The sequence below is a fragment of the Xenopus laevis genome, chromosome 1S (genome assembly GCF_017654675.1).
Source record: "Xenopus laevis strain J_2021 chromosome 1S, Xenopus_laevis_v10.1, whole genome shotgun sequence".
Lineage (NCBI taxonomy): Eukaryota > Metazoa > Chordata > Amphibia > Anura > Pipidae > Xenopus > Xenopus laevis.
Window position 1 is genome coordinate 144,975,199 of NC_054372.1, and position 25,215 is coordinate 145,000,413.

General features: G+C 37.5%; 1 protein-coding gene across 1 annotated transcript in view; it reads left to right on the forward strand.

Annotated features, from left to right (window-relative positions):
- Window positions 1-11,245: 11,245 nt before the first annotated feature.
- Window positions 11,246-25,215, forward strand: part of galnt9.S (polypeptide N-acetylgalactosaminyltransferase 9 S homeolog) — a 133,404-nt gene continuing 119,434 nt past the window's right edge. Inside the window, exon 1 of the mRNA XM_018241973.2 lies at window positions 11,246-11,972. Within this exon, the coding sequence (XP_018097462.1) occupies window positions 11,732-11,972 (241 nt within the window). The 5' untranslated portion in view covers window positions 11,246-11,731. The remainder of the gene's footprint in view (window positions 11,973-25,215) is intronic.

Here is a 25,215-nt window from a genome sequence, read left to right on the forward strand (position 1 = left end):
CAGACCTGCCGAGGTTGTATATAAGTCAATGGGAGAAGTCCCTATTCTATTTGAAAGTTTCTGTGGTCTGCTCTGAAATTAGCCTGAAAATTCAACTATGTCAGACTTTTAGGGCAAAAATCCTACATGGGATACTGAATGACCAATAAGGGGGTGCTATCTCCTGCTATTCCTCTCTGGCATAACACTCTTCTTCCTAACTTTAACACATTTGCTGACAGTGGCTCTTGGGCCAAGGCTGGTATTAAAAGACCTTACATACCCATAAGTCTATATACCAATTACAATAATCTCCTGCTCTGTCCGACCTGTCAGTGTTAAGCTATATTTAAATGCACCATCTATTTGCCACATAGTCCTAACTTGCAGTACACTGATATGGAATCTATAATTACCCCAGCAATTAAATATAAGTTGCTCTCTAAGACCTACATCTGCCTAATTACCAACAGATACAATCCTAGACTCATGCTTAAACTCAAATGGGAGAACAGTGGCATCCACTTCATATCCACTTGGCTCTAATAACTGGTATGATGGGAAAGACAATAGATATCACCCTCTTATTAGCACAGTGTACAAACTAGGACATATTTCTATAAGGGTGCTCTTTTCTATGCCAGATACATTTGGCTACCATTGGCCCCTCCGATGGTAGCCATATGGATTAAACTGGTGAACTTGCAATTTGAACTGTACAAGCTGTTGTATGTAACCAGATGCTGGTGACAAAAGTTCAATAATGTCTGGTAATCTTGGACTGACCCCCCAGCAACTACTACTGTCTGAAGAGGCTTTTCAAACATTTAACCTTTAATATTCCTCCCTACTTTCTTCACTTCTTTTCTATTAACCTTTCATATTACAATTAATAATTATGAATTAAAAAAACGATTTAAACGTGAAATAATAGTTTTTTCACCAATATGGTATGCTTGAAATGGACTGGGAGATAGCATTCTTATAATTCTGAGCTTTCTTGATAATGGGTTTTCAAATAACACATCCTATACCTGTGCACAGTGCAACATGTTGCCTCTTTATAAATGCATGTTAATCTATATATAAAATAGCCCTTAAAAAGGCTTTTGGTTCCATTGAAACTGTTCTGTTTTAGGTGTTTCTACATTCTTGTATTACTATCATTTTCAGCTTGGCTGTTGGCAGTTTTATCTGTTTAGACACATTCGTCTTTTGCGAACTTAAAAAAATACTATTACAGGAAATGTTGTTTATATGTATGCAATAATGTCTTTTTAAAAAGCCACAGAGCACATTAGTGGGTTTATAAACAAGAGACATCATGGTTAATGAGCAGGCAGTGGAAATGCCTTTTTATTCAAGGATTGTTGCCCAAATAATAGCTACTGTACACTGTATAAAAGATTCAATTATAAATTGTATAAAATCCCAATGCTAAGCATAAGCTGTGCACAGCGCAAGTCAATATGGAAAATTAGAATAAGTAGTGTCGTTAACTTTCAATGCCTGGGTTTTATTGGTTTAATTTGTGGTCGAGGAGCATAGGAAAGCTTGTTTCTCTAAAGCATTCTAGGGAAGCACAAAAGTTCCCTGTCGCTTTCATTGCCTTGGCATGTCAATTCTACCTCCTTCTAACCATTGCCCTACTTGGCACAGATCCTCAAACAAATGCTGCTTGACAAAGTGGATGGCTTTCTAATAGCACTACTCCACTACTACGCATCCATTTGTCTTGCATAGAAAGCAATGACTGATTGGCATTCATGGCTCTGAAAAAAAGGAGCCTGTTCCCCCATAGCTGGCAGCTTTAACTTGCTCTGACTTAACCTTTCTTTTATAAAATGAAAAAAAAGTGTCAAGAGAGCGTAAAATCTACATTCTCTGATGGCAGATGACAGCTGTAATGGCGATGCAATACTTTTCAAATTGTCAGTTTTTAACACTGGCTCTTCTTTATTTGCATGTTTTATCATATTTAAAGCATAGGAGCAGGGAGAAGAAAGGGCCTTGTCTGACAATTTTCGGGAAAGTTTATACCCAAATGAAAGAAGAAGAGTTTACATATTCTGTAAGAAAAGAATATTTCATATGCACGTGTAAGGAAGGTTTATAAAATAATCAGTTCCACTGTGCTTTATCCAAACATAATGAGCGCTTCTCCTTGGAGTGCATTATAGTCAGCTCAAAGAGTTTCCTCTCTGAAATCATTTCAAGTTCACATTGCACAGAGCAGGTAAATCTTGTGAATTGACTTACCACACGGCAAAGAAAAGTCCTTGCTCGCTAGAAAATGTCAACGTCAGCTCGATTTCCTGAAAAATTTCAATTTCTTTCAGGTGCCCTGTTGTTTTTTCTGAATCAATGAGATCTAAAATTGCATTACCTTTTATTGTTTAAAAGAAGAACCACTGGGTCAGAAGGTAATGGCAGGCAGTGATATGGCTCTTTTTAGAATATTTAATCGAATGAGTCTTTGACATTAAGGTCACTGTATTTCTGAAGCAGCCAGTACAAACTGACTAAATATGATATGTAATACTCCTCAGTGAACTTGTGTCAGAATAATAAAATAGCTGTGTCATCAGAAGGATTTGAACAAAAAAATACATTAAGCTTGGATTGCCAATGCAATCAAATATGTGAAAGATCAATCCTTTTATGATTGCAAAGTTTAACAAATAACTTTTTAGCTATATCCCCTGTTCTATATATACAGATACAGATACAGATTTTAAAAAAACATTATTTTACATAGCTTATGTAGGGATGTGAAAATTTAGACACCCTCACACATTATTGACAGGCACATCCCTAGTAATATGGACGCCTAAGTGGGTCCTTATGGGGACCTTGTGCTTATGTAACCCCTGTAGTTCTCACAGTGTACACCAGTGCAGTAGTATAAAGGTCTTGGGAACCATGAGGTCTGTGTCCATTACTTTAGCCCAACCAAGCAGGTTGTGATCCTAGGAGCATTGGCCCTAGTAAATAGATTAGCAGTACTCTGTCATAGATCACTCTAGGAGTGATAGATAGCTTAGGTAGTTGAGCAGCTCAAAGCTCCGAAAAGGAGACATTAGAGGGATTAAGATCCCGGGTACAAATAGCCCAGACGTAGGGACAAAGTGTTGAGACTAGGGATGATAGGAAATCCCCTAGATGTCAACTAAAGAAAGCCTGAAAGCTGGCTGTACCTTTCACATTACTGCTACCTCTGCTGACATGAACCCTTGCCTGTAGGGATCCAGCCCAATGCATGGTGCTGTGAGTATTTGCTTCCTTTTTGCTGTCTGATTGTTCTGAATACTCCTATGAGGATCTGTGCTATTTTGAATAAATACAGTTCATTGGTTAAGCATTAAAGAACTACTGGCGCCCATTTATTGTGCGATTGCACCTGGTTACAGTTGCACTACGCCCTGTCTCCACCCCATTGCGAGGGCTTACCCCTGAGAGAGAGGGCCTCATTTGTAGTATTACCCCACACTGAAAGTAGCTAAAACTGACAACAGTAAAGTTAGCTTACTATAGCGCTACACTTATAAAAGAAGAGAAAGATGAGATGTGATAAAACCTAAACCTAGAGGTCATAAAGAAATCATGTCTTAGGTGAGAGGAATAGCTTTTTTAGTAGATGGCAGTGCCTGAAGTTTAACAAAAGAAGAATGAATATGTTCATACATGTGTTGATCCAATATGGTAACTGACCATTCAAGGACCCATACCGGGTTTTCCATTGTTCTGCTCTTTTAGGTCGCTCTCTTGAATAACTGGAACAGCAGATGTGAAGGAGACCTCTAGTTCCTTTTAACTTCCTCATCTTCCTTTGCACCTTAAACTGGCCGATATGGTGCATCGAACCTGCCTGATTCATCCATCAGCCAATAAGCATCGTATACATCTATTGATTAGGATTGTCATGCCAGCATACATACATTATACATTTTGGGGCAGATTTATCAAGGGTAGAAGTGAAAGTTCGAATTTTTAAATTCGAATTTGAGCTATTTTTAGGGGCAGATTTATCAAAGGTCGAGGTGAATTTTCAAATGAATAAATTCAGATTTCGAGCTATTTTTGTGTACTAGGGAATAGCCCAAATTAGATTCAAATTTGAAAAAAATTCAAAAATTCAAATATTGAAATTTATCATTTACTGTCTCTTTAAAAATTCAACTTAGACTATTTGCCATCTAAAACCTGCCAAATTGCTGTTTTAGCCTATGGGGGACCTCCTGGAACCTATTTGGAGTAATTAAGTGGACTTTGAAAAATCAACGTTTTTTTTGGAAAATACTTAGATTCGAATTTGATCGAATACGATCCGAATACGAATTGAGTGATTGAATAAAGCCTATTCGCGCCAAGTTAAAAAATTCTATTTTTTTAATAAATTTCAGTTGTTCTTTTTTTATTCGAATTTCGAGGTGATGGGAGTTAAAAAACTCCCATCCCCTCGAAATTCGACCCTTGATAAATCTGCCCCTTTATTAGAACATATGGTGAGACTTTATACAGCTAAGGAACAACAAAATGTATGGGATAATTATGTAACAATCATTTGTGCCCAAATAACATATACCATTAAATTGGCTACCAAAATGAACATTTTCTTACAGACAAATTCTGACAATTTTTTTGTAAAGTAGAACAGTTCCCAGAGAACATTTATGTCCTGTTAAATTCAGTACTCCAATATCTTTAGATTCTAAGTTCTCTTGAGCAAGGCCCTCTTTACCTCTTGTACTGGGTTTTGGTTGTATTTTTGTTCAGTGTATACACCCATCTGTTGTTCAGCACTGCAGAATACGTGGGTGCTTTATAAATACATAATAATAGTATGCATATAATAATATAATACATTACATCTATAATTTATTTTATGTTGATATTAATCTTGTAATTATAAGGTATTGTGGAAACCATTCTTTTGAACAGCCTGTAACCACATTGACTAAGTAGCTTTGCCAGTTTCTTCATCTTAACGGTTGAGATCAGAACCTGAAAATATAATGGATCATATGGGCTTCACAAGATCTTCACTGCTTATAACTGTATTTAGTATTTTCTCCTCCACTGTATTCTGATTATAGCTCATAACTAGCATGGAGTATTTGCCTAAAAAGTGGCGCATATGATTGCACAATATTGGGAAAATGGTCATTGATATGGATATTATGTAAAACCAAATATTGTTACTTTCAATAACATATCATTTAATAACCATTTATTGAAATCTGTTTTTTCCGCAAAACAGAATTTTAAAATGATCATGCAATATAAAAATATGGGCATCAGTTCTAAGTCCTCCTTGCCTTGGAACATGATCTATTGATTTGTATGAACTGACGAAGTTCTGACTGTGATGATCTATTGCTTTTCAGCTATTGTAGAAACAATAAAAGGTACTCTAAGGGGCAGATTTATCAAGGGTTGAATTGAAAATTCAGATTTCAGATTTCAACTTAGAGTTTATTTTAGTGTAATTCGACAAGGGAATAGTCCACATTTGATTTGACTTTTAAAAAAAAAATTGAAATTCGAAATGTATCAAATTAGACTTTTCCCCATATAAAACCTGCCAAATTGGTGTTTTAGACTATGGGGGACCTCCTACAATCAGTTTGGAGTCGTTTGGTAAACTTTTGATAATCATATTTTTTTTAAATGTTTCTTTTTGGGAGAAAAAACTCAATCGAATCGAAGAAAACATCAATAAAAAAAATTGTCTATACAAAATGTAAACTAGCAAAAAAAGAACAGAAAATTCTCCACAGGGAAGTCAGAGAATATTCCCAAAAAAAGGAAAAAAGCAATCAGAATGTCAAAACACTGATAATAAGGAAATAGTAGAATTACTTAATAAGTTAAATATCAAATTTGTATATCACATGTAAGGAGACACAATTTCTTGTGGTTGCAAATTTCCAGCTATTGTAGACAATGATCACAAGATGTGGAAACACAATATTACATGGTAGATCTGATTATGAGTAAATGGCTCCACATACTATTTCCACATAAAACATACTAGCTACAACTATAATTGGGTTATTATTTTTCATGATGTAATCAACTGACAATTCATATTAATACTGTAGAAGCAACCTCTAGAAGCAAAGAAACCTTGTGCTAAATTAAATACAATGCCCAACACAGCAAGATATAAAAGCATAGCAACAATGTGGCAACAGCTTATATTACCAACTTACCATATATATATATATATGGGGACCAACAAAAAATGGTGTAATATCAGGGAAATGTATAATGCATTATATATATTACAAAACAATGATGTTAAATATGGGAAAAAAATAAAATTAGGGTATGTAAAATCGAGGCTTCATTATACAGTATGTATATAGCTCTAACTAGAACGCTAGAGGGAACAACATTCTGCAAACCACTGGCTAGTAATTGTGCTAAGAAAGTAGAAAACACCAAGGGGCAGATTTACTTGAGGGCGAAAATTCACCAGCGACTGCTTCTCACCCATCGCAACACTTCACCAGGCGAAGATTCGCTGGGACAACAATAATTTACTAAAATGCGGTTTCGTCCTGGCTAACGGGCTCTGGCAAATTTTCGCTATCGTTACTTCGGCAATGCAAGCAAATCAAAGCGAAGATGCACTAGCGTTCAATTCTGCCTAGCGCAAATTCGTTAGAGGTCTTGCGCTCAGGCTAGTTTGCATACAGCGGGAAATTTAAAGTTGAATGGACGTTTTTATGTTACAAGTTGCATCAAATACATTACATTTGCACTGATAAGTACATGTCCAGGGAACCTTAATAAAATCAATAGAGTTGTTATAATGCCCTACACATGAACCCACTGTAAAATAATGTTCCATATGTTAGAAAATGTATGGGGGAAACCGGTTATACAAAAATATTTCTTTTAGGACTTTTGCAGCCTATCACCCTGAAAAAAGATAAAGACACCAGCGTTTTTTGAACTTAGAAGTTTTTCCACTCAGAAAACATGATTTAAGTAACTGAAGATTGAGGAAGATCTATGCACTCCATTGCACTTCACCTGGTCTGAGCTGACGAAGGCAAGTCTGGCGAAAGAGGTAACGTTCATTAAAATCCGAATTTTAGTGAATTTGCTGAGTAACGTCCATTTGCCAGAGCAAAAAGTCGCCTGGCGATAGAGTGCTAATCACCACTAGCGTCTAGCTCTTTTGCTTGCGAAGTCCTGCCTGTGTAAATCGGCAAAGTCCCTGCGGGTGATAACGCTAGCGAATTGATGCTAGCATTAGCCACTTCGCCCTCGAGTAAATCTGGCTCCAAGTGCTGTCCTGACAAACAAGGAGTTTGTGTTAGTCATGGAATGCTACATATGTGCAACAGTTACTTCTTTATAGCAGTAATGCTCTATTATAGCTTCTGAAAATATTATACTATGGTTCTAAACTAAAATAACATCACTATAACAGTAATCACACTTCAGTCATGACACAGACTGATGCAGGTGCTGCGCTATTATTCCACATCCATTGTGCAGGCACCATACTCTGAAGTCTATAGCTGATCTTTGCAACCCATACCTGTAACTGATGCTTGTCTGTGAGCAAAGATAATACATACAACATCATAGTGTCACAATACCTTTATTGAATGGGAAACTTTAGATTGTTTTGTCCACCTGTAACTATATGTGTAACAGGACCGGCAATAATAACAACGAGAAGGTTGGTGAACTGGCTTAAAAATGCCTCCTTTGCTACCAGACTTAGTTCCACACTAAATACAATTGCTGACTTCCCCATGGCAAGGTACCTTCCAGTTTTACTTTTCAGATAATGTTTTTTTTGTTGTAACTCTTTATTTAAAAATGTTCCTTCTTTTTTTGCCAAACAATTGCATATGTTTACATTTCAAAATTGTTTAACACATCATATTGAATAGTATAGTACAGTGGTGAGTTGTGTGTTATTATACGTTCTGCCCCTATGGGGCAGTGGCAGATTGTGTGAACCACTTAGCTTGTATGTAAATTTAGAGAGTAAAGCCAAGGATTACAGAAAAGGGAACAAAGGTTTCATCGTATGAGCCAGGGGGGTCATAGCCTATGCCTGTGCTTACTTTTGGAGGGAAGGGAGAGGTCTGTACCATCAGTTTTTGGCTTTGTTTTAAGGGAGGTGTCCATAATGGGTCAAAGGGTCTTTATCTAGTTGGAGGATGCAATAAGTCCCATTGTGACCATACTTTGTTGAAATTTGGTAGCTGGGAGCAATGTAGTGCTGGCAAGCATTCCATACGCCTGATATCTTGAATAGCGGTTTTAAGCTCAGTTCCTGTAGGGGGTTCTAATTTCTTTAAGTTATGGGCTATAAGGCATTTGGCAGCAGTCAGTATGAGATTAGCCTGCTTTTGTACATTTTTAAGTTTGGGAAATGGCTTCCCTAGGAGGAATGGCCGTGGGTCCAATTGCAAGGGTGCCCAAGCAGGGGTTCTAGTAGGGCCTGTTCTTCCTTCTAGTAGCTCTCCAGAAGATGTGGTATAATGTGCCCTCCTCTTCACATTGTCTGCAGCATGATGATGAAACCATTGGGTATATTGAGTGTAGTTTCGTAGGTGTCATGTACCACTGCATAAGGATTTTATAGTATTTCTTTGTGTGACACATACTGAGGCTTTTCTGATATTTTCACATATTGAAATCCAACTGGGGAGGGTTGGCTCTTCTTCTAGGATTTATTCCCATGATAACATGTAATTGTGTTTGATAAAAAAAAGATAGATTGTAATTTCTGTTTTTATCATGTGACTATGTTGCCTCCCTTTTTATCTTTCCCTTTTTGGTCCAACAGGGAGTTATTTTACTCATTGCTGGCTGTGCAGTGCTCTCTGCCACAGAATACCACAGCTGTTGTTGGGCCACTGTTACTTTATTTTGCAGTGTCTAGCACTGGGGTTATGTTTAATAAACAATGTGTCAAGGACAATACGGAAACTGATTGGATTTTTTTTTCTACATTGTTGGAAGACAACATAGTGCTTATAGACATATATTTTTACTCCCTGTCTTTATCAAGATTAAAGTACTGTCTAGCAGCCCAAGGCTGTTAATTTAAAGGTCTACTGAGGCTTTACCATTTGTTTCTGGCATTAGCTCATTTTTTATCATCTCAAAATATATTGTAAAATAAGTTATAGCTGTTTTTGGGATCTTTAGAAAATTCCTAGGCAGAATAGTATCAATCAGCATAGGCAAGATTAAGCCTGATTTCATTTTACATTTTGACAAGCTCAATATTCAGAAGCTGATGAATAACTAAAAGAAATACGCAAAAATATGACTAATCTTGACTCTCAGGGATGCCAGACTAGAGCATCCAGGTCAGGGGTGGCTGCATTCAGACAGCATTATAGCATGAATAAGCAACACACAGCCCTGCCCCGCATACCATACATTTACTGTAGAATACCCCCGGCTCCGGTGGTGCATATTTATACAAATAAGGCTGCAACTGAATCTCGGGTAATGTAGTGTTACAAGTCAGAACACAGTGTAACAATCAGAACCTCAGGGAGAGGCTTTAGTGCTGAGCCTATTCTATGAATGTTGATGAGGGTTGTTCCTTACGTCACATTGCACAGGCGCCCTGTATTGGAACAAAAGCTCCTACACACAAAACACGTACACACTGTGCCTGCCTGAGCAAGCCGTTTTCATTCACATCTGGAAGGTTGAATGCTGTGCATGCCCCATTAAAAACCCCTGCTCCTTGCTCAGTCAGAAGTGATCTGAAAATGTAAGGGCTTATATGATGCAGCGCTGTATTACACCATGCATGTTTTAAAAAAATTTCCATGGGGGGCAAGGAAGCAAAAGTATTAAACAAATAACTAGTACCCATATTTTGGTTTCCACATAAACCTAACAACACAACTGCTTTTCTATAAATATATAAAGCAGTAGTCCCAACTCCTTGTTTGCACTTGATGTTTTCCACTTTCTTCATACAATTACTAGCCAGCAGTTTGCAGAATAGAGTTAGATACATACAGTGAAGCCTCAATTTTAAATACCCTAATTTTAAGGTAATTTCTATATATATATGACACCATATAATACATGCACATTTAATTTTTATCTGATTTTACACCATTTTTTTCTCGTCCCCTGAAAATGTTAAAATGGGGGGGGGGTTATACACTACATAAAGTACAGTAACAACAGCAGGAAGAGCTTGTGTGCAACAAAATGTCACTAGTATAGAATCTATGCTTATGCATTATATTTGAATCTAGGGGAAAGCTGCATTATCCCCAGAGTGGCAGAAGGGTTAAAAGATCAGAGTCATCCAAAAAGAAACAATGAGGTGGATGCAGGGGAGGTGGATGAGGTGAGTATATATATATATATATATATATATATATATATATATATATATATATATATATATATATATATACATACGCGTTTGTGTGTGTATTATACTATTGTAGATATATAAATAGAGAGAGTGAGGAGGCAGTTATTAGAGATAAAGAGGTTAGTGTGGGGTAACTCAGCAGAATGAGAAGGGAAAGGGTACAAGACTAAGAGGACAGTGAATAGATTAAGGACAAGGATAGGTGGGGATTCAATCGGCAGTTGGGCAATGAACTAAATGGTCGAATGTGCTTTGTGGCAAATGCTCTGGAGAGAATGGTTGTAGCCAAAACCCACCTGTACCTATAATATTCAATAATTAATGTATTGACATAGCTATACACAAGTTTTTTTATAGTCTCTATAACTCACAGAGTTTGGTAGATTTTATTAAACACAGTTGCCCTTACAAACACAAGTTAACACTAAGAGGCATAATAAATATGCCCCTTACAGTTAATTTTACACACACAGATACAAACACAGACATACATACTCACATTCACACTCTAACCTAAACACACTTGACAGATTCACACTCATCTGCCCTGTAAAAGAAGCTGGTTCATCAGGAGGAGATTCTTTACTCTGATTCTCTCAGTCCTCACACAGTTGAGAGGCAGGGAGCTTTATACGGAGAGAAGGGGCGGAGCTACATCCAGACTGCAGCTCTGAGCAGTAGAATAGGCAGCTGAATAGATCTGGAATGGTCCATTATTTGAAGGGGTGCTGACCTCAAGATGTAGACCTTGTATAAATTTATTGCAGGTTTTTAATGATAATTTTAAGACGTGCTAATTTAAAAGAGAACAAAACAACATACATATATATAAACATGGAAAGAGAATATCCTATTTTTTTAAAGTACAAGTCTGGAGGGGGGGGAAGTGCCTCTATCTGTGAACGCCCATGATTGTGTGTCTGTCTGAGGACTTGCTCAGAAGCTGCAAGCAGTGACTGTGGTGCTGAAACAGCTCCTGTCTCTTCCCTGTTCCAAGGCAAAGCACTGGGGAGGGGAGGTGGTGCTGAAAGAACAGCTCCATTCCAGTGCTGAAGGTGCTCTGTCCTATGCCACAAGGATTGAAATGGCATCTTAGCTTTATCAGGACAGTGTTTCCTTTTCACGTGCGTTCACTTTTAAGGAATGTTCTGGGACCGGTATCATTGCTAATCTGATGTATGATGAATACAAGCACATTTCTATTGTAGGAAGTGACTGATATTGGGTCAGCTGGCACTATTGGCAAGCCTTTTATTTCTTTGCATGTGATATCGCAAGCATACAGGTTGCTGGGCAAAGGCTTGGAGTAAATGCTTGACTTCATCTGGGATGCCCTGATGCTGGATCTCCACCTATTTCATGGCGGTGGCACGGAAAATCAAAACTTTGCTGACTGTCAACATTTTAGTCTTCGTGGGTATCATTCTCTTCTCCGTCTACTGCAGGATCCAAGACAGGTCCCAAGAACTGGTACAGATTGTAAGAAGTTCTGATCGCAGAGTAAGGAGCAGGGGCACCAAAGTGGGGACTCTAGTTGACCGGGAGTCTATACTTCAAAGGCTGGACCACCTAGAGGAAGTAGTGTACAACCAGTTAAATGGTAACATCTTTTCCCTTCTCATCTCACCTAAAAACTGTTTATTTTATTGTCTGTGTGTTCATATTCACTAAAAACCTAATTTGATCAGTGAGACCTGCAGTGTTATGCAGCAGATCATGTTTCTTTTGGTAATGATAATGTTAAGCTTTATAATGATCTGCTATAGTACAACTCCAGCAGCAGCAATTTAAATTGAAATGCATTCATTGCATTGCAAGCTTTGCTGATGCTAATGCTAAAATAGAATTATTAATACACTGTACACTTAGGCAGTCCACAAATGTATACATTTCTATTGTATCCCTCTACAACATCTGTGAAAAGTATATACAATAATCAAATCATGATTGAAGGTGTATTTTACTTATTGAATAATGCCTAACAGACTATTTATGTATGAATATGTGTCCATTTTTCATATTGTACCCATGTAGATATTGCTAATGCATACTCATGATGTTTTCCATGTAATCACACAAACTGAATGTTTGAACCACAAAGTGTTCAAACCAATATGCAACTGATATGGAAAGTTTACATTAGAACAACAAGAGCAAGTAGGAGGTTAACCAAGTGAAAACTACAGTTTAACTAAGTGCACTAAAGCAGGAGTAATCCTACAGTGAATGAGACAAAGGTCAGTGGGCAATCATTCCATTCAGTGAAGTAAACTAAACAGTTTAGATTAGAGCTTTTAGTCATCTATGTGCTACTGAAGTTTGCCCATTCACAACAATCTTAAGTGGTTTTGATGGTGTGAAGATGTAATTATCAGACTGGTTTTAAAATTAAATTAAATCAAATTGATGGTAATGTGTTGTGAAGGAGCTAAAGAGAATATTTTGTTTTAAAAAGGACAGAAAATGGATTGGGATGAACAGGAGAAATTACATTGCTTGCATCAACCACAAAACCAGTATATGTTATTGTCTCTGTGCACCTGTTCATATCATGCATTTATACTGGAACTATAAATGTGCAGAATAATTTTATCTGATCACGTTTGTGCAAATATTACATGGAGGAATATTAACAACAACAAACATGGTTTATGCTCCATATATTTTACCTGTGACAGAAGTGCTGGTAAAAAATTCCAATTAACAGTGTTCTTAAGAATCTCAGTTTCACAACCAAGCATCTGGGTCCGTTTTTATTTTTTTTTTGTTGCTGTTACTGAAACAGATGTATAATGTATAATGTTAGGTAGTATGACTAGCTATAAACAAGCACATTCAGTTATCCATTCCAATGCGTGCACTATTCCTCAATCAGTTTAGGCATGGTATATATAAACATTTATAATCATACACCTGAAGAAAGAATAAGAATGAGAATGCAGTAGGAATCCTCATGTCCAGCCAAATTACAACAAAATGAAAAAAGTATTATTAAAGCAGCTTGATAAATTGCAGTACAAAGGGTACAGTGAATGTTGAAAATGGAACAGAGTGTTGTATGTAGGGCAATTATTTGCTAACATTTATGCCCTAAAGGTGCCTCTCCATTAATCCAGCACTCTGCACTTTCCTTTAGTCCCAAATATCTTAGTATATAATAAACAGACATTCTGTAAGTTCTAAACACTTTTATTTCATGGAAACCACCAATAAACTGAAAGGTCATATACTTTACAATTGTAGCCTGAATACGGAAGGCCCTATCTGAAAATCAATGTAGTAATAACTTAGAGCTGTGGCATTCATTATTGCCAATATTTTAACCTTTAATATTAGATAATATTTTCAGTGAGAAACTTTTTGTGAGTGTAAAATAAACCTGAATGTCTTTCTTCATTATTCATCATTTTTACCAGTGAACAAACTGTTTTTCAAACATACCTGTAAGCTGTTATGGGTTCAATTATATTCTCCATTATTTAAAAACAATACTATTTCCCTTCTGGGCCAGATGAAGTCTCTCTGTTTAGCTGTGAAAACTTTCTTTGTAGAACCTTTTATAGAAATATATAGTGAAATCACAATGTAATCACTATGTATTAGTATTAATTAATAGTATTTGCTTGGTATCCATTATCTGAAAATCCATTATACAGAAAACTCTCCATTATGGGAAAATGTCTGCCATAGACCCAATTTGAATCCAATAATTTAAAAATTAAAATTTTTAAAAATGACTGCCTTTATCTCTTAATAATACAACAGTACCTACTACTTCACCCTTTAATGTTTAAATTATTTAGTAGATTTAAGGTATGGAGATCCAAATTACAGAACAACTCCTTATCCAGAAAACCCCAGGTCCTGAAAATTCTGGATAATAGGTCCCATACCTGTAGTACCTTGACATATTGGGCAGTTGAATCAAAAACTAGCACTAGCACTTAATAAGACATCAATTTAAACAAAAAGCTAATCTGTGGCAGAAGAAAAGTAAGGTTTATATATTGTGCTTTGCATCATGCATACATACATTTAAAGAAAAAGGGGGATTTCAGAAATGCACGTCTGAAGACTTTGCAATGAGGACCAAGAAGATAGCAAAGGATAAAATGAGATAGTCTACCCTAAAATCATTCTCATACTTTGCTAGGTACAACACTCAGTGGCAGTGTTATGTATGGCAGTGTTATGTCAACACTGAACAGTGTCTGAAACCTAATCAACTGAAGGGTCAAACTTATGACACTTATGATTTCGGTCACCATGCTATAGATTCAAGAGAAAGTAAAACAGCAAATAATCCATGTGCAGATATTACCCTACCTGCCACTCACTTGTTCTGGGCATCCTGGGGGGGGGGGGATCACCATACTTTGGTAATCTCTGTTCTATGCAGCACCAATTCTAAGGCAGGAGCCACATGAGGCATCTGAAGTCACAGTTTTTAATTTTCCTGCTCCAGGGTGGTCCCGGCTGTATCGCTAGTGCAAAGAGCACTCTCTTGCAATAGAAAAGCCAAAAGATTCAGCTCTTAAAGGTACCAGGAGTGTCTTTTTGTCACCGTTTGTAACCTGCTTGGCGCTGTAGTGAGTTTTTCAACTTGTCTAATTGCCGCAGTGCCACTGGCTCTATAGGCTATTGTTGTAGAACTTTAGCTGTATGTATTCTAGAATGTATTCATAGGGCAGAAATGGTGTTCATTATGTTTTGGGCTCCCGCATACTTAACCAAGGCACAACAGCCCTTTAGCAGGGAAGATCTGTGCCTGTAGCTCCCCATCTTCTTATTTGCTGATTCACTGCCCATGCTCAGTGCTGCTGTCAGTTACTGAGCTTGGGGACCATATACTGAATATTAAATCATAATAGTTACTGTACTTATGTAACCAGGAATTTTATATAGTCATAGCTCAACTGAAATGACAAACGATGTTAAGGCTACCAGTGGGGAGCAGAATACTTCCAAGCAGCAGACTGGTCATCCCTACATATTAACTGTATTAAAAACCCCATTGAGATATATAGTAATTGGCCTTTCCCTTGCCTTATATCATTTTTTGTTGCTGACTGTTGCTAATAACTCATCAATGTCTGTGAAAATTGCTCTCTTTCCCACACTGAGCACAACCTTTAATGCCAAAAGCAATTGTAAGGTCAGATGCATATTTTATGTGAATTGCTCCCTTTTTCCCGTTTTCACTCTTTCCTGTAAGATGAAACACTCAGCACAGCATGTAATTAGATATAATTCAAGTGTGTTTGTTGCCTGCCTTTCTGCTTTCCTATCATTGTTGACAAGGCCCCGAAATATAAATGTGTTGTATTAAAATTTAGTGAGATGCAAGACAGGAAGATATAAAATAACACTTAAAATTATGATTTTTACTGGCTGTACTCATTCTCAAATTGAAAAAAAAAACCTGCAAAAAAAATGAAGGTTTAAAGGAGGATGAAAGCTTAATGAAAGAAGTAGATGTACTTTATGTTTTATGCTTTTATACTAGCCCAAGGCAAACACAGTAAAGATCTGTGTCTCCAAAGATGCCACAGTAGCTCCCCATCTTATTTTGCTGATTCACTGCACATGCTCTGTGCTGCTGTCACTTACTGAGCTTTGGGACTGATGCACAAGATACTGAATAAATATAGGCTAATTCATAGTAATTAATCAGTACATGATAATTAGTAAATAATTTAGATTATTGGTACACAGCAGCTCAGAGAACAGCACAATTAGCATCAGAATTAAAAATCAGCCTTGTTTGCTACAACCCCTGAGCTTAGCTTCTCAACATATGCTCAAAGCACACTGAGCATGTCCATGTCACGGACACCCCTAACAAAATCCAAGATGGGAAACTCCTGTGATAACTTTGAAGGACTGGATCATTGCTAGAGATGAATGATAAACCTTTAGGTGGGTTCAATAAGATCAGCATATAAAATATGGCATTTCTAGCCATATTAATGTCTACGGGTTTGGTTCTTCTTTGAACAAAATCCAAAACACTTAATGACTTGTTCCACTGACACTCAAGGAACACCAGTAATTGCATTGGGGGAAAGGGCAATGCTGTATGTGCCACATGCACATTTAATCACTCACTCATTCTGTATAAAAAATGTCCAGAGTTTTTCACTTTAAAGATATTGTAATTGCAGGAGGTTTCGGAGAGGTATGTGCAAGTGTGCTAATCACACTATCAATTCCATTGACTTTTCTGGAAGATACTTATTTGGTGTAATTACCGAAAAGATCCAAATGAAAGCCACAATACAGGCTGAAACATGAGTGGTGTATGAACTTTGACAAACATTATGCATTGTAAAAGGTGGTCTATGTGTGTAGTTCTGCAACACTTTAGTTTAAACTGCTGAAGAGATAACTTGTTGGGATCACATAAAGCTCATGAAACTGATGGAACTCAATGTTCTGATTACATATGCAGCCCATATATTGAATGCCTCATGCAATTCACCAAACTGATCATTTACAAAGACTTTGGGACTTCTGGTACTTTGGCCCTAAGGGGCTCATTCATTTGTGTCATGTCTTGCTGCACTTTGAATCTTAAGTTTAAAAAGGCATGTAAATTCTTCCCCAGCCAGCCCTTCATGAATTCAGGTCTCTGTTTACAAAAACCCTGGACACACAGCATTAAGAGGCACAAAATGGTGCCCTTTAGTGCTCATTCAAAAAGCACTTGTGCCAGTTCATACCTTATTTCTGCACTAGAGCACAATATGGGGGAAAATATTGCTCCTGTTCATTCAATAAGCACGCTCGTCAAAGTCTTGCTATATTCTGCGCCTCATAGTCAGGGGCGATATTAGCCCATTTGCTGACTATAATGTCTTGCTGCCCCCACCCCCTCCACACTCTTTTTCGGTCCAGTGAGATCCAGGAAGGTTTGGAGGGTCTAGGGTGCTAGCTCAGAGGAGTGCAAATATGCTCACTGTGCTAGAAGAGCTGAATTTCTGTTTTGAAAACAGTAAATTTGGCTCTTGGAGTTACCAGGAGCAGCATTCTTGCCTCCCCTGGTAACCAGTGGGGTGCTCCCACCTGAGGCGAGTTTCTCAACTCCCTGCTCACAGTGGATTAAAAATCTAGTATGAGGTGCAAAGTGCAGTCTCTTTTGTGCCCTGTATCTGGTGGTTCTCTCTAACTTTCTGGTTTTAATGATGCAAAAAATAGGGGGTTGGTAGGGGAAGGAAGAGTTGAAGTGCTCTCAAATTTTTTTTGCGGAGAAATAATAGCACTTTCCTCAGGTATGAGACTCCAACAAGGAATGTGAATAAAGGCAGCTTGAAAAAGTGATGTAACATAGTAACTAAGTAAGTAAATGCAACAGTTTATGCCTGACACGTAGTTCATCCAGAGGAAAATAAAAAAGTTCCTTCTGAATCCTCTCCAATTAGCCTAAGAGGGGGGAATTCTTTCCTGATAATTGGACCAGTCCCATGATCAACCTTTTTTTAAGAGCTATTTTTAATAACCTTGAATTTTCACTTGCCAAAAAGCCATCAAATCTGTTTTTGAAACTATTTATCTGCCAATACAACTGATTCAGGGAGTGAATTCCACAACTACCCTCATTGTAAAAAAAAATATATGAATATTTAGATGGAACATCTGATACAAGTAATTCTAAAATAAAAATCTTTATAGTCATATTTAGATGGAAAATCCTTTCTTCTAATAGGAATTGATGCCTTCATGTCTTCTGGAAGGACCTACTGGTAAAAAAAGCAACAGAGAGTTTATTATATGGCCCCCTTATACTGTATGTTTATACTGTACATAGTTATCTTCTCCACTGTAAACAACTCCAACTTGGTCAGTCATTTTTCATATCCCAGACTTCCATACCTTTTATCAGCCTAGTTGTTCTTCTTTGTATTTTATCTAATTAAATAAAATCCCGTTTGAGCACTGGAGAGCAAAACTCTGTAAAAAGTATTCTGTAAAGTTGAAGAATCGCTCTCTCCTCCTGTGAATCTATGCCTCTTTATCTACAGTTTAAACTTGTTTACACTTGCAGCTGCTGACTGGCATTGCTTGCAACATTGAATTTATTATCTACAAGAACCCCATGGTCCTTCTCCATTATGAATTTGCCCCATTAAGACTATAAGTGGCTTGCATGTTTTTACATCCCAGGTACATTTCTCAATGCTGAATCTTACCTGAACACTTATTAGCCGCCCAGACTGCCAGATTTAATTGCAGGGATGCCATATCCTGGATGGAAGTAATTGAGATGCATAATTTTGTGTCAGCTGTCATTTGGCCACCCAGAATGCCAGTTTGTCAAGATCTTGCTCAGCGCCGGATTCGCTGGGCGGGCTCCCCTAGGCCGTGCGCTCCGCGCAGTCCTAGCTCCCGCCACGCACTACCACACGCTGGCGCAAAAGTGTCAGCATGCGAGCGCCGGAGCACTGGGGAGCACAGGCAGCTGGGGGCATGCCGCCCCCAAAAATGTGCCGCCCTAGGCCCGGGCCTATGTGGCCTCGCCACAAATCCGGGCCTGATACTGCTGCAAGGATGCCAAATCCTGAAGGGAATCAATTGGGCTATATTTTGTGATGGAGGGGATTAAATAGGTCTTGAAAGGCTTGAGCTCAACATTTGCATCTCAGCTTTTAATGAATTCACACTTCTTTGACAATAGTGTCATTTAATGTTACTATGTTTATTCAATGAACATGGGCCGGCCATTATACTGGATAGATCGTGCTAATGTAGCTAAGAAATCTAGTAATTATTTTTCACAGAATTTTTCAGCTTTCATATTCAATGAAGAGGTGCAAAGGATCTCTTATACCTTAAAGATAAGAAGATAACCATTAACCTGAAATACTGTATAACGCTTCTGATATATTGAATAAATGATGTAATGCGTTCTTGTAAAAATTAGCTGAGTAGTAGACTTTTGGAATGCTTGCAGTTAGCAAGGTTTCACTTTTACTCCACAAGGTTAATGTGTATGTTTCTTGGGAGAAAATGATCTTCTGGAGGTGTGTGGATGTTTGGTTGAGTCTGTGGTTAGATTATATAATTATGGTTCCCTGAAAATCTTTATATGGTTGCCACAGTAGGAGGCAAATCTGACTTTTGTATGGTGGAGAGTGCAATCTTGTCTGAACTACACATGAAACTATGGTGAGACTTGACTTTTTTAACAAGGTGCAAACTCTCTTTGTATGGGTCAATTATTCAAAGACATTAAAAACAAATACTGATGGAATTTTCTTTTCAAATTGGTCTAAGTGTGTATAGAGTACATTATGTATGCACCAAGACATTCATGCAAAATTATTTTACCGGATTAAGGAATCAGTATTTATTAAAACTTTTTTTTCACATTTTTATTAAAAAAAAAAAATTCAACCAAACGCCCAACCATGAATGCCCTTAATTTACTAAAAAAAAAAAACATGCGTGGGAAAGTTGCAACAACATTGTGCGACAATTCGAATTGTACAACTTTTTCAGATTGTTGCGCAAAAACCTGTGCCAAAATGCCTGAAACCCTCGAACAGCATGAAGGCAAGAAACATCTCCCAATATTAAAAGGGGCATCTGCTATTGACTTGTGCATGACTTTGACAGGCTTTAGTTGGAATATATTCGGAATCGGATTCGTTGCAGTTTTGTTGGAGTTTTGTTGCATAATAAATTCTTATAAAAGTTGCACTTTTATTTCTGCTATTTTTTCTGATTCTTTGGGACAAAAAGCCAGACCAGACAAATTCAGCCTTTGATAAATGTGCCCCTAAATATTCTGGGGCAATGTTTAAGCTACATATAAATTTCCATTGTTAATTCAGTGTGTAGACCTCATATTGTTTCTTCATATATATATAAAAATAGAAATCTCCTTTAACTTAACAATCAAACTGAAACTGTGTAATACTGCTTCAGTTTCTAATAACCTGCAAATAATGGAGAAATGGTAATAGAGTTGCAGATATCTTTAAGTAGAAATGCAATTAAATATGGTAACATCACCAACAATAACAAAATAAATAAATAAAGTACAGATTCTGTCTTGCTTTCCACATCATTAAGAAGACATTAAAAATAGCATGCAGGACTAAATTACAATCCCTGGGGATCCTGCTCACGGCAAAAACAACTGAAGCTTGTGCCACATGCAAATGCATGAACACTAGCATTATTTGGCATTTATATTAGAATTAACTGCTTGGTTTGAATACAAGAATGAAACAAAAATAGCATGGAAATAACTTCTAGGGAGGATGGGGGAGAGCATTAGTACTTTGGAGGGTTTGGAGGGTTAAGAAAACCTGCTATACATGTCTGTTGTTTTTAAGTTTTAGGCTGTCTAAGTTATCCAAATTGCTATTCTTAAAGTGTCTTCAAGGGGAAATATACCTCCTTTTTGAAATGATATTTTTTAATAGAAATGGTGCATAAACACTGTCTAAAACACCAAAAATAATCAGTGGGTTTTCTTTTTACACAGACATATCTGATTCCACCAATTGATTCCACCAAGAACTAAGAACTAAGATACTATAATACAAGATCAGAATCACAAGAACCAGAGGCAAGATCATGGCAACAGTTTAATTACCAAATACCGAGCAAAGGTCAGGGGCAGGCTTATAAAGGGTCAGAATTAAATTATAGTTGCATAAAGAGATAGGTGGAGAGATGATGCAGTAGGTGTATAAGAGATACAGCAAGTATTCAGAGCAAAACAACACTTAAGGTGGCCACATACAGAGAGATTTATATGTTGATCTCACTTCATTTTTCAATACTTGTTGTGTCCGTTGCATGTGTGGAAGATGGCACACACATGGTTTCAGACAAATAATATACAGTGTTTTCAATATATAGCTTAATAATCTCTTGGCTTTACAGAGCAATCATGTTTTTGATCAAAGCTTGTCTTTCAGTTTAAGTAACAAAGGCAACCCTTTCCACTGCTTTCAACACTGATCAGTAAAATGTTGTTTAAAACAGTGAATGTTTAGAAAGTAAATTCAGGCACATACTGATGTGTAGGTTGCTAAGGCTATGCAATTTTATTCAGGGGTGATCCTGGCTCCCCCGCTGCCTGAGGCAGCTTGCTGCTGCCACCCCCACGCACGCACCTTTTTGTGTCAGAGGGAGTCGAGGGGAGGTCAATGATGTTGGCGGAGGGCTCCATATTGCTATTGTGTTGCACTCTCTGCGCTAGAAGAGCCTAGTTTCCAGTTTAAAAACCAGAAATTCAGCTCTGAAAGTTTCCAGGAGCTGTGTTTTTCTGCTGCCCTTGGTAACCAGTGGGGCGCAGCGCCCCTGGTTTTATTTTGCATTTGTGCACAAAATGAGCTGATGAAGTCTAGAATATACTACCTACTTATTGTTACCTTGTTGGAGGAGAAACTGTTGGACTGTTTATTTTATATTTAACAAGAATTGGGTAAATATTTTTTTCTCTTAATTATAATTTCATAATTGGTAACGTATCCCATAAGAATATGGCTGATAAAATCTATAAGAAATAGAGTCATTTTCTTGTCAAAACCTTGTAAATCCTAACCGTCTCTTACCCTGCATTTGGGCATTTCACGGTTTTAAAATCACAACTGTGCAACTGTTACTGTGGCCTAGTGATGCCAAGTGACTGTTCTTTAAAGAAATTTTTTTTCTGTTATTGGAGCCTCAATTGGTCAATGCTAGTGACTGACAATCACCTTGATCACCAAGGAGGTTTTTCTATTGTCTTCCATTGGTATCCAATGTCAGTGAATCTATTGCAAAGCTGCTGCATGTACAGGCCACCCTTTCTACAAAGCACTTGTTTTTATATGCTATCTTTAAATCCCCATAGTCTCAGACTTATATACAACATGCATTATTTTAGTTACTCTGTTCTCAACTGTTTATTTTATAGATGCCATTCTCTAGATAGGACCCAAATACAATAGCAAGGTAAGGTCTCACCAGTGACTTATAAACTTGCAGTATATCTCCCATTTCCAGATAAAATATTTCTTCTCCCAAAACCACTATTCTGCTTGTTTTGCAATTTTTCTTTTACTGAATGATTTCTCATTCAAGTCAACTAAAAAAAGCCAGCAGTCCACCTTGTCATTTGTATTCTGAAATCATAAATTTGTTACAGACTTTGTTCTGGAACTGTATTTCAGTGGATACAAGCATTATTTTACAAAGGTTTGTATTAAATGTAAGATCCTATACAAGTTGGGCAACTGGGGCAGATGTGGGTGCTCAAGACTTTGTTCATCGATCATGTCTGAGCAGCGCTTTGTGTGTTATTCGGAAAAGTAGCACTCTTCCTTTAACCCAACATTATGGAGGGGCTTCATCAACTCTGTGTTTCAAGTTCTTATCTGAGTTTTGTTTCTGTTTGTTTGTCAGGATATTAACCTTGTGTCTGTGTGAGCAAGTGATACTGCTCTGTGTGTTTCCTTCCAGGGCTGCTCCCACACACACCTTTTATTTCAGAGCATCATCACTTGGATACTTGATCAAATGCCTTCTATTGCTCTACTTTCCCTTCTTTATTTATTACTTTGGGGGGGGGGTCCCAGGCACTTTGTTTAGTGGGGGATGGGGTTAGGGAAGGGGTGTGGTTTGGTTATTATCCAGGTGAACATTTATGGACTTGGACCTGTCTGGTTTGCTATGGGAGGGGGTGGATTGTAGGCCATTAAGGACAGAGGAATGGACTTTGAGAAATGGCTCTCATCTGATGGAAGGATGTGGGTGGGTATGGCAAAGGTTTCATCACAACCTCATGAATCTGTGAGATAAGTCTCAATAATTAGTTTTCTGTTCGTTTTGTTTTGTTAGTTATCTGTCATTTTGTTTGTTATTTTCATGTTCTGTTTTATTTCTAAATAAAGAAAAATTCTTATACAAGTTGGGCAGCATGAGATGGCATCAGAAACTATTTAAAGTACATTCAAATAATCAGTAGGGCATATTAGTACTTGTAAGTTTACCCTGACTGCAAGTACAAAAGCACTAAGATAAGCAAACCCCCTGTTCACTAAAAAGTATTTAGCACTTTATTCAGAACCAGGTAGGCAAAGAGCTGTGCTTTAGGGATCATATTGCTGGCTAACATGAATGCTGCCAAGTCTTCTTAATAAGGCCAAATGAATGCACTCACTCAAGTGATTTAGCCCTAAAATCCCCAATCTATTTGTGCATATTTAATTAAGCAATATACATCTGACATAAATTCTTCTAGGACTATTAGACCTTTGCTAATATGCTTGATATGATAGGTATCTTGCATATTAAACTCTTTTAAGTTTATTAGTATACTCTTTATTGACATTTCAGTAATTTGCTTTACTAACAAGCCTTTCACTTCCCTGGGGGCCTATAGAGCATTGATTTTGAATGACTGTAAACTATTGAATGATGATATTTTACTCCATTATGTTTAAACTGCATTAACTTAATTAGCTGTTTTGAGCATTTAATGAAGAGACACAAATTTTGCCCAGGTTCAGTAACCCATAGATACCTGTACAAGTGACCAGTAAATGCTGCCTGGCAATTGGTTACAATACATGACTAGACCAGTAGCAAACATTGCATTTATTACATAACCTCAAAATCTTTTTTACTTTGCACTTTCTCAGACCACTTCAATGTATTCTAAAGCAAATATCTCACAGTCTGTAAATTCAATCCTGTCTTACTGCTAGTAATGGGCGAATTTATTCGCCAGGCATGAATTCCCATGATTCGCGAAACCGCTGCAAAAATTTGCCGGCGTCAATAAAAATGGACGCCGGCGTTTCGCAAATTTTTTGCCATTTCGCAAATTTCGCAGGAAATTCATGAATTTTTCAGTGAAGCGCTCCAAATTCGCCCATCACTACTTACTGCTAATGTCCAGTTAAAGGGTGTATAAAATACAAACTACACTGTAGGTTTCATTTATATCCACAAGTAGAAATTGAGTGCCTATTGATGCAGGTGAAGCCTGGAGCCATCACCACCCCAGTGATGCAGTTCCAGGATTTTATCAACACAGTTCAGTTGCAGCTGCAGACATCACTCGCAAGCCAAATACCAAAAATGACCCCAGCTAACACCAGCAATGAGACTGTATTTGAAACTGTGCCCAATTTATGACAATGATGTTGCTTCCATTTTTATGAATCGAAGGCAACTGTGTTAGGTGCAGCGCAGTTGCTTGAAGAGAATAAACCTTTTGCAATGATGCTGGAATTCTGAAAGAAAAAAGGTGCATTATTGGAAAAACACAATGACTGCACTTGAAACTGCATTCGCTCAATGTGCCTTTATAAATGAATACGTCCTATTGTCATTTTCAGAGTCCCACTATTCTTCTACAAATTCTTAGGGGCCGATTCACTAAGGGTCGAATATCAAGGGTTAATTAACCCTCGATATTCGACTAGGAATTAAAATCCTTCGACTTCGAATATCGCAGATAGTTCGTTTGAACGATCGAAGGATAATTCCTTCGATCAAACGATAAAATCCTTCGAATCGAACGATTCGAAGGATTTTAATCCAACGATCGAAGGAATATCCTTCGATCAAAAAAAGTTAGCCAAGCCTATGGGGACCTTCCCTATAGGCTAACATTGACTTCGGTAGCTTTGAGATGGCGAACTAGGGGGTCGAAGTTTTTTTTAAAGAGACATTTCTTCGACTATCGAATAGTCAAACGATTTTTACTTGGAATCCTTTGATTCGAAAGTCGTAGTCGTAGTCGAAGTAGCCCATTCGATGGTCGAAGTAGCCCAAAAAAAACTTCGAAATTCGAAGTTTTTTACCTTCGAATCCTTCACTCGAAGTTAGTGAATCAG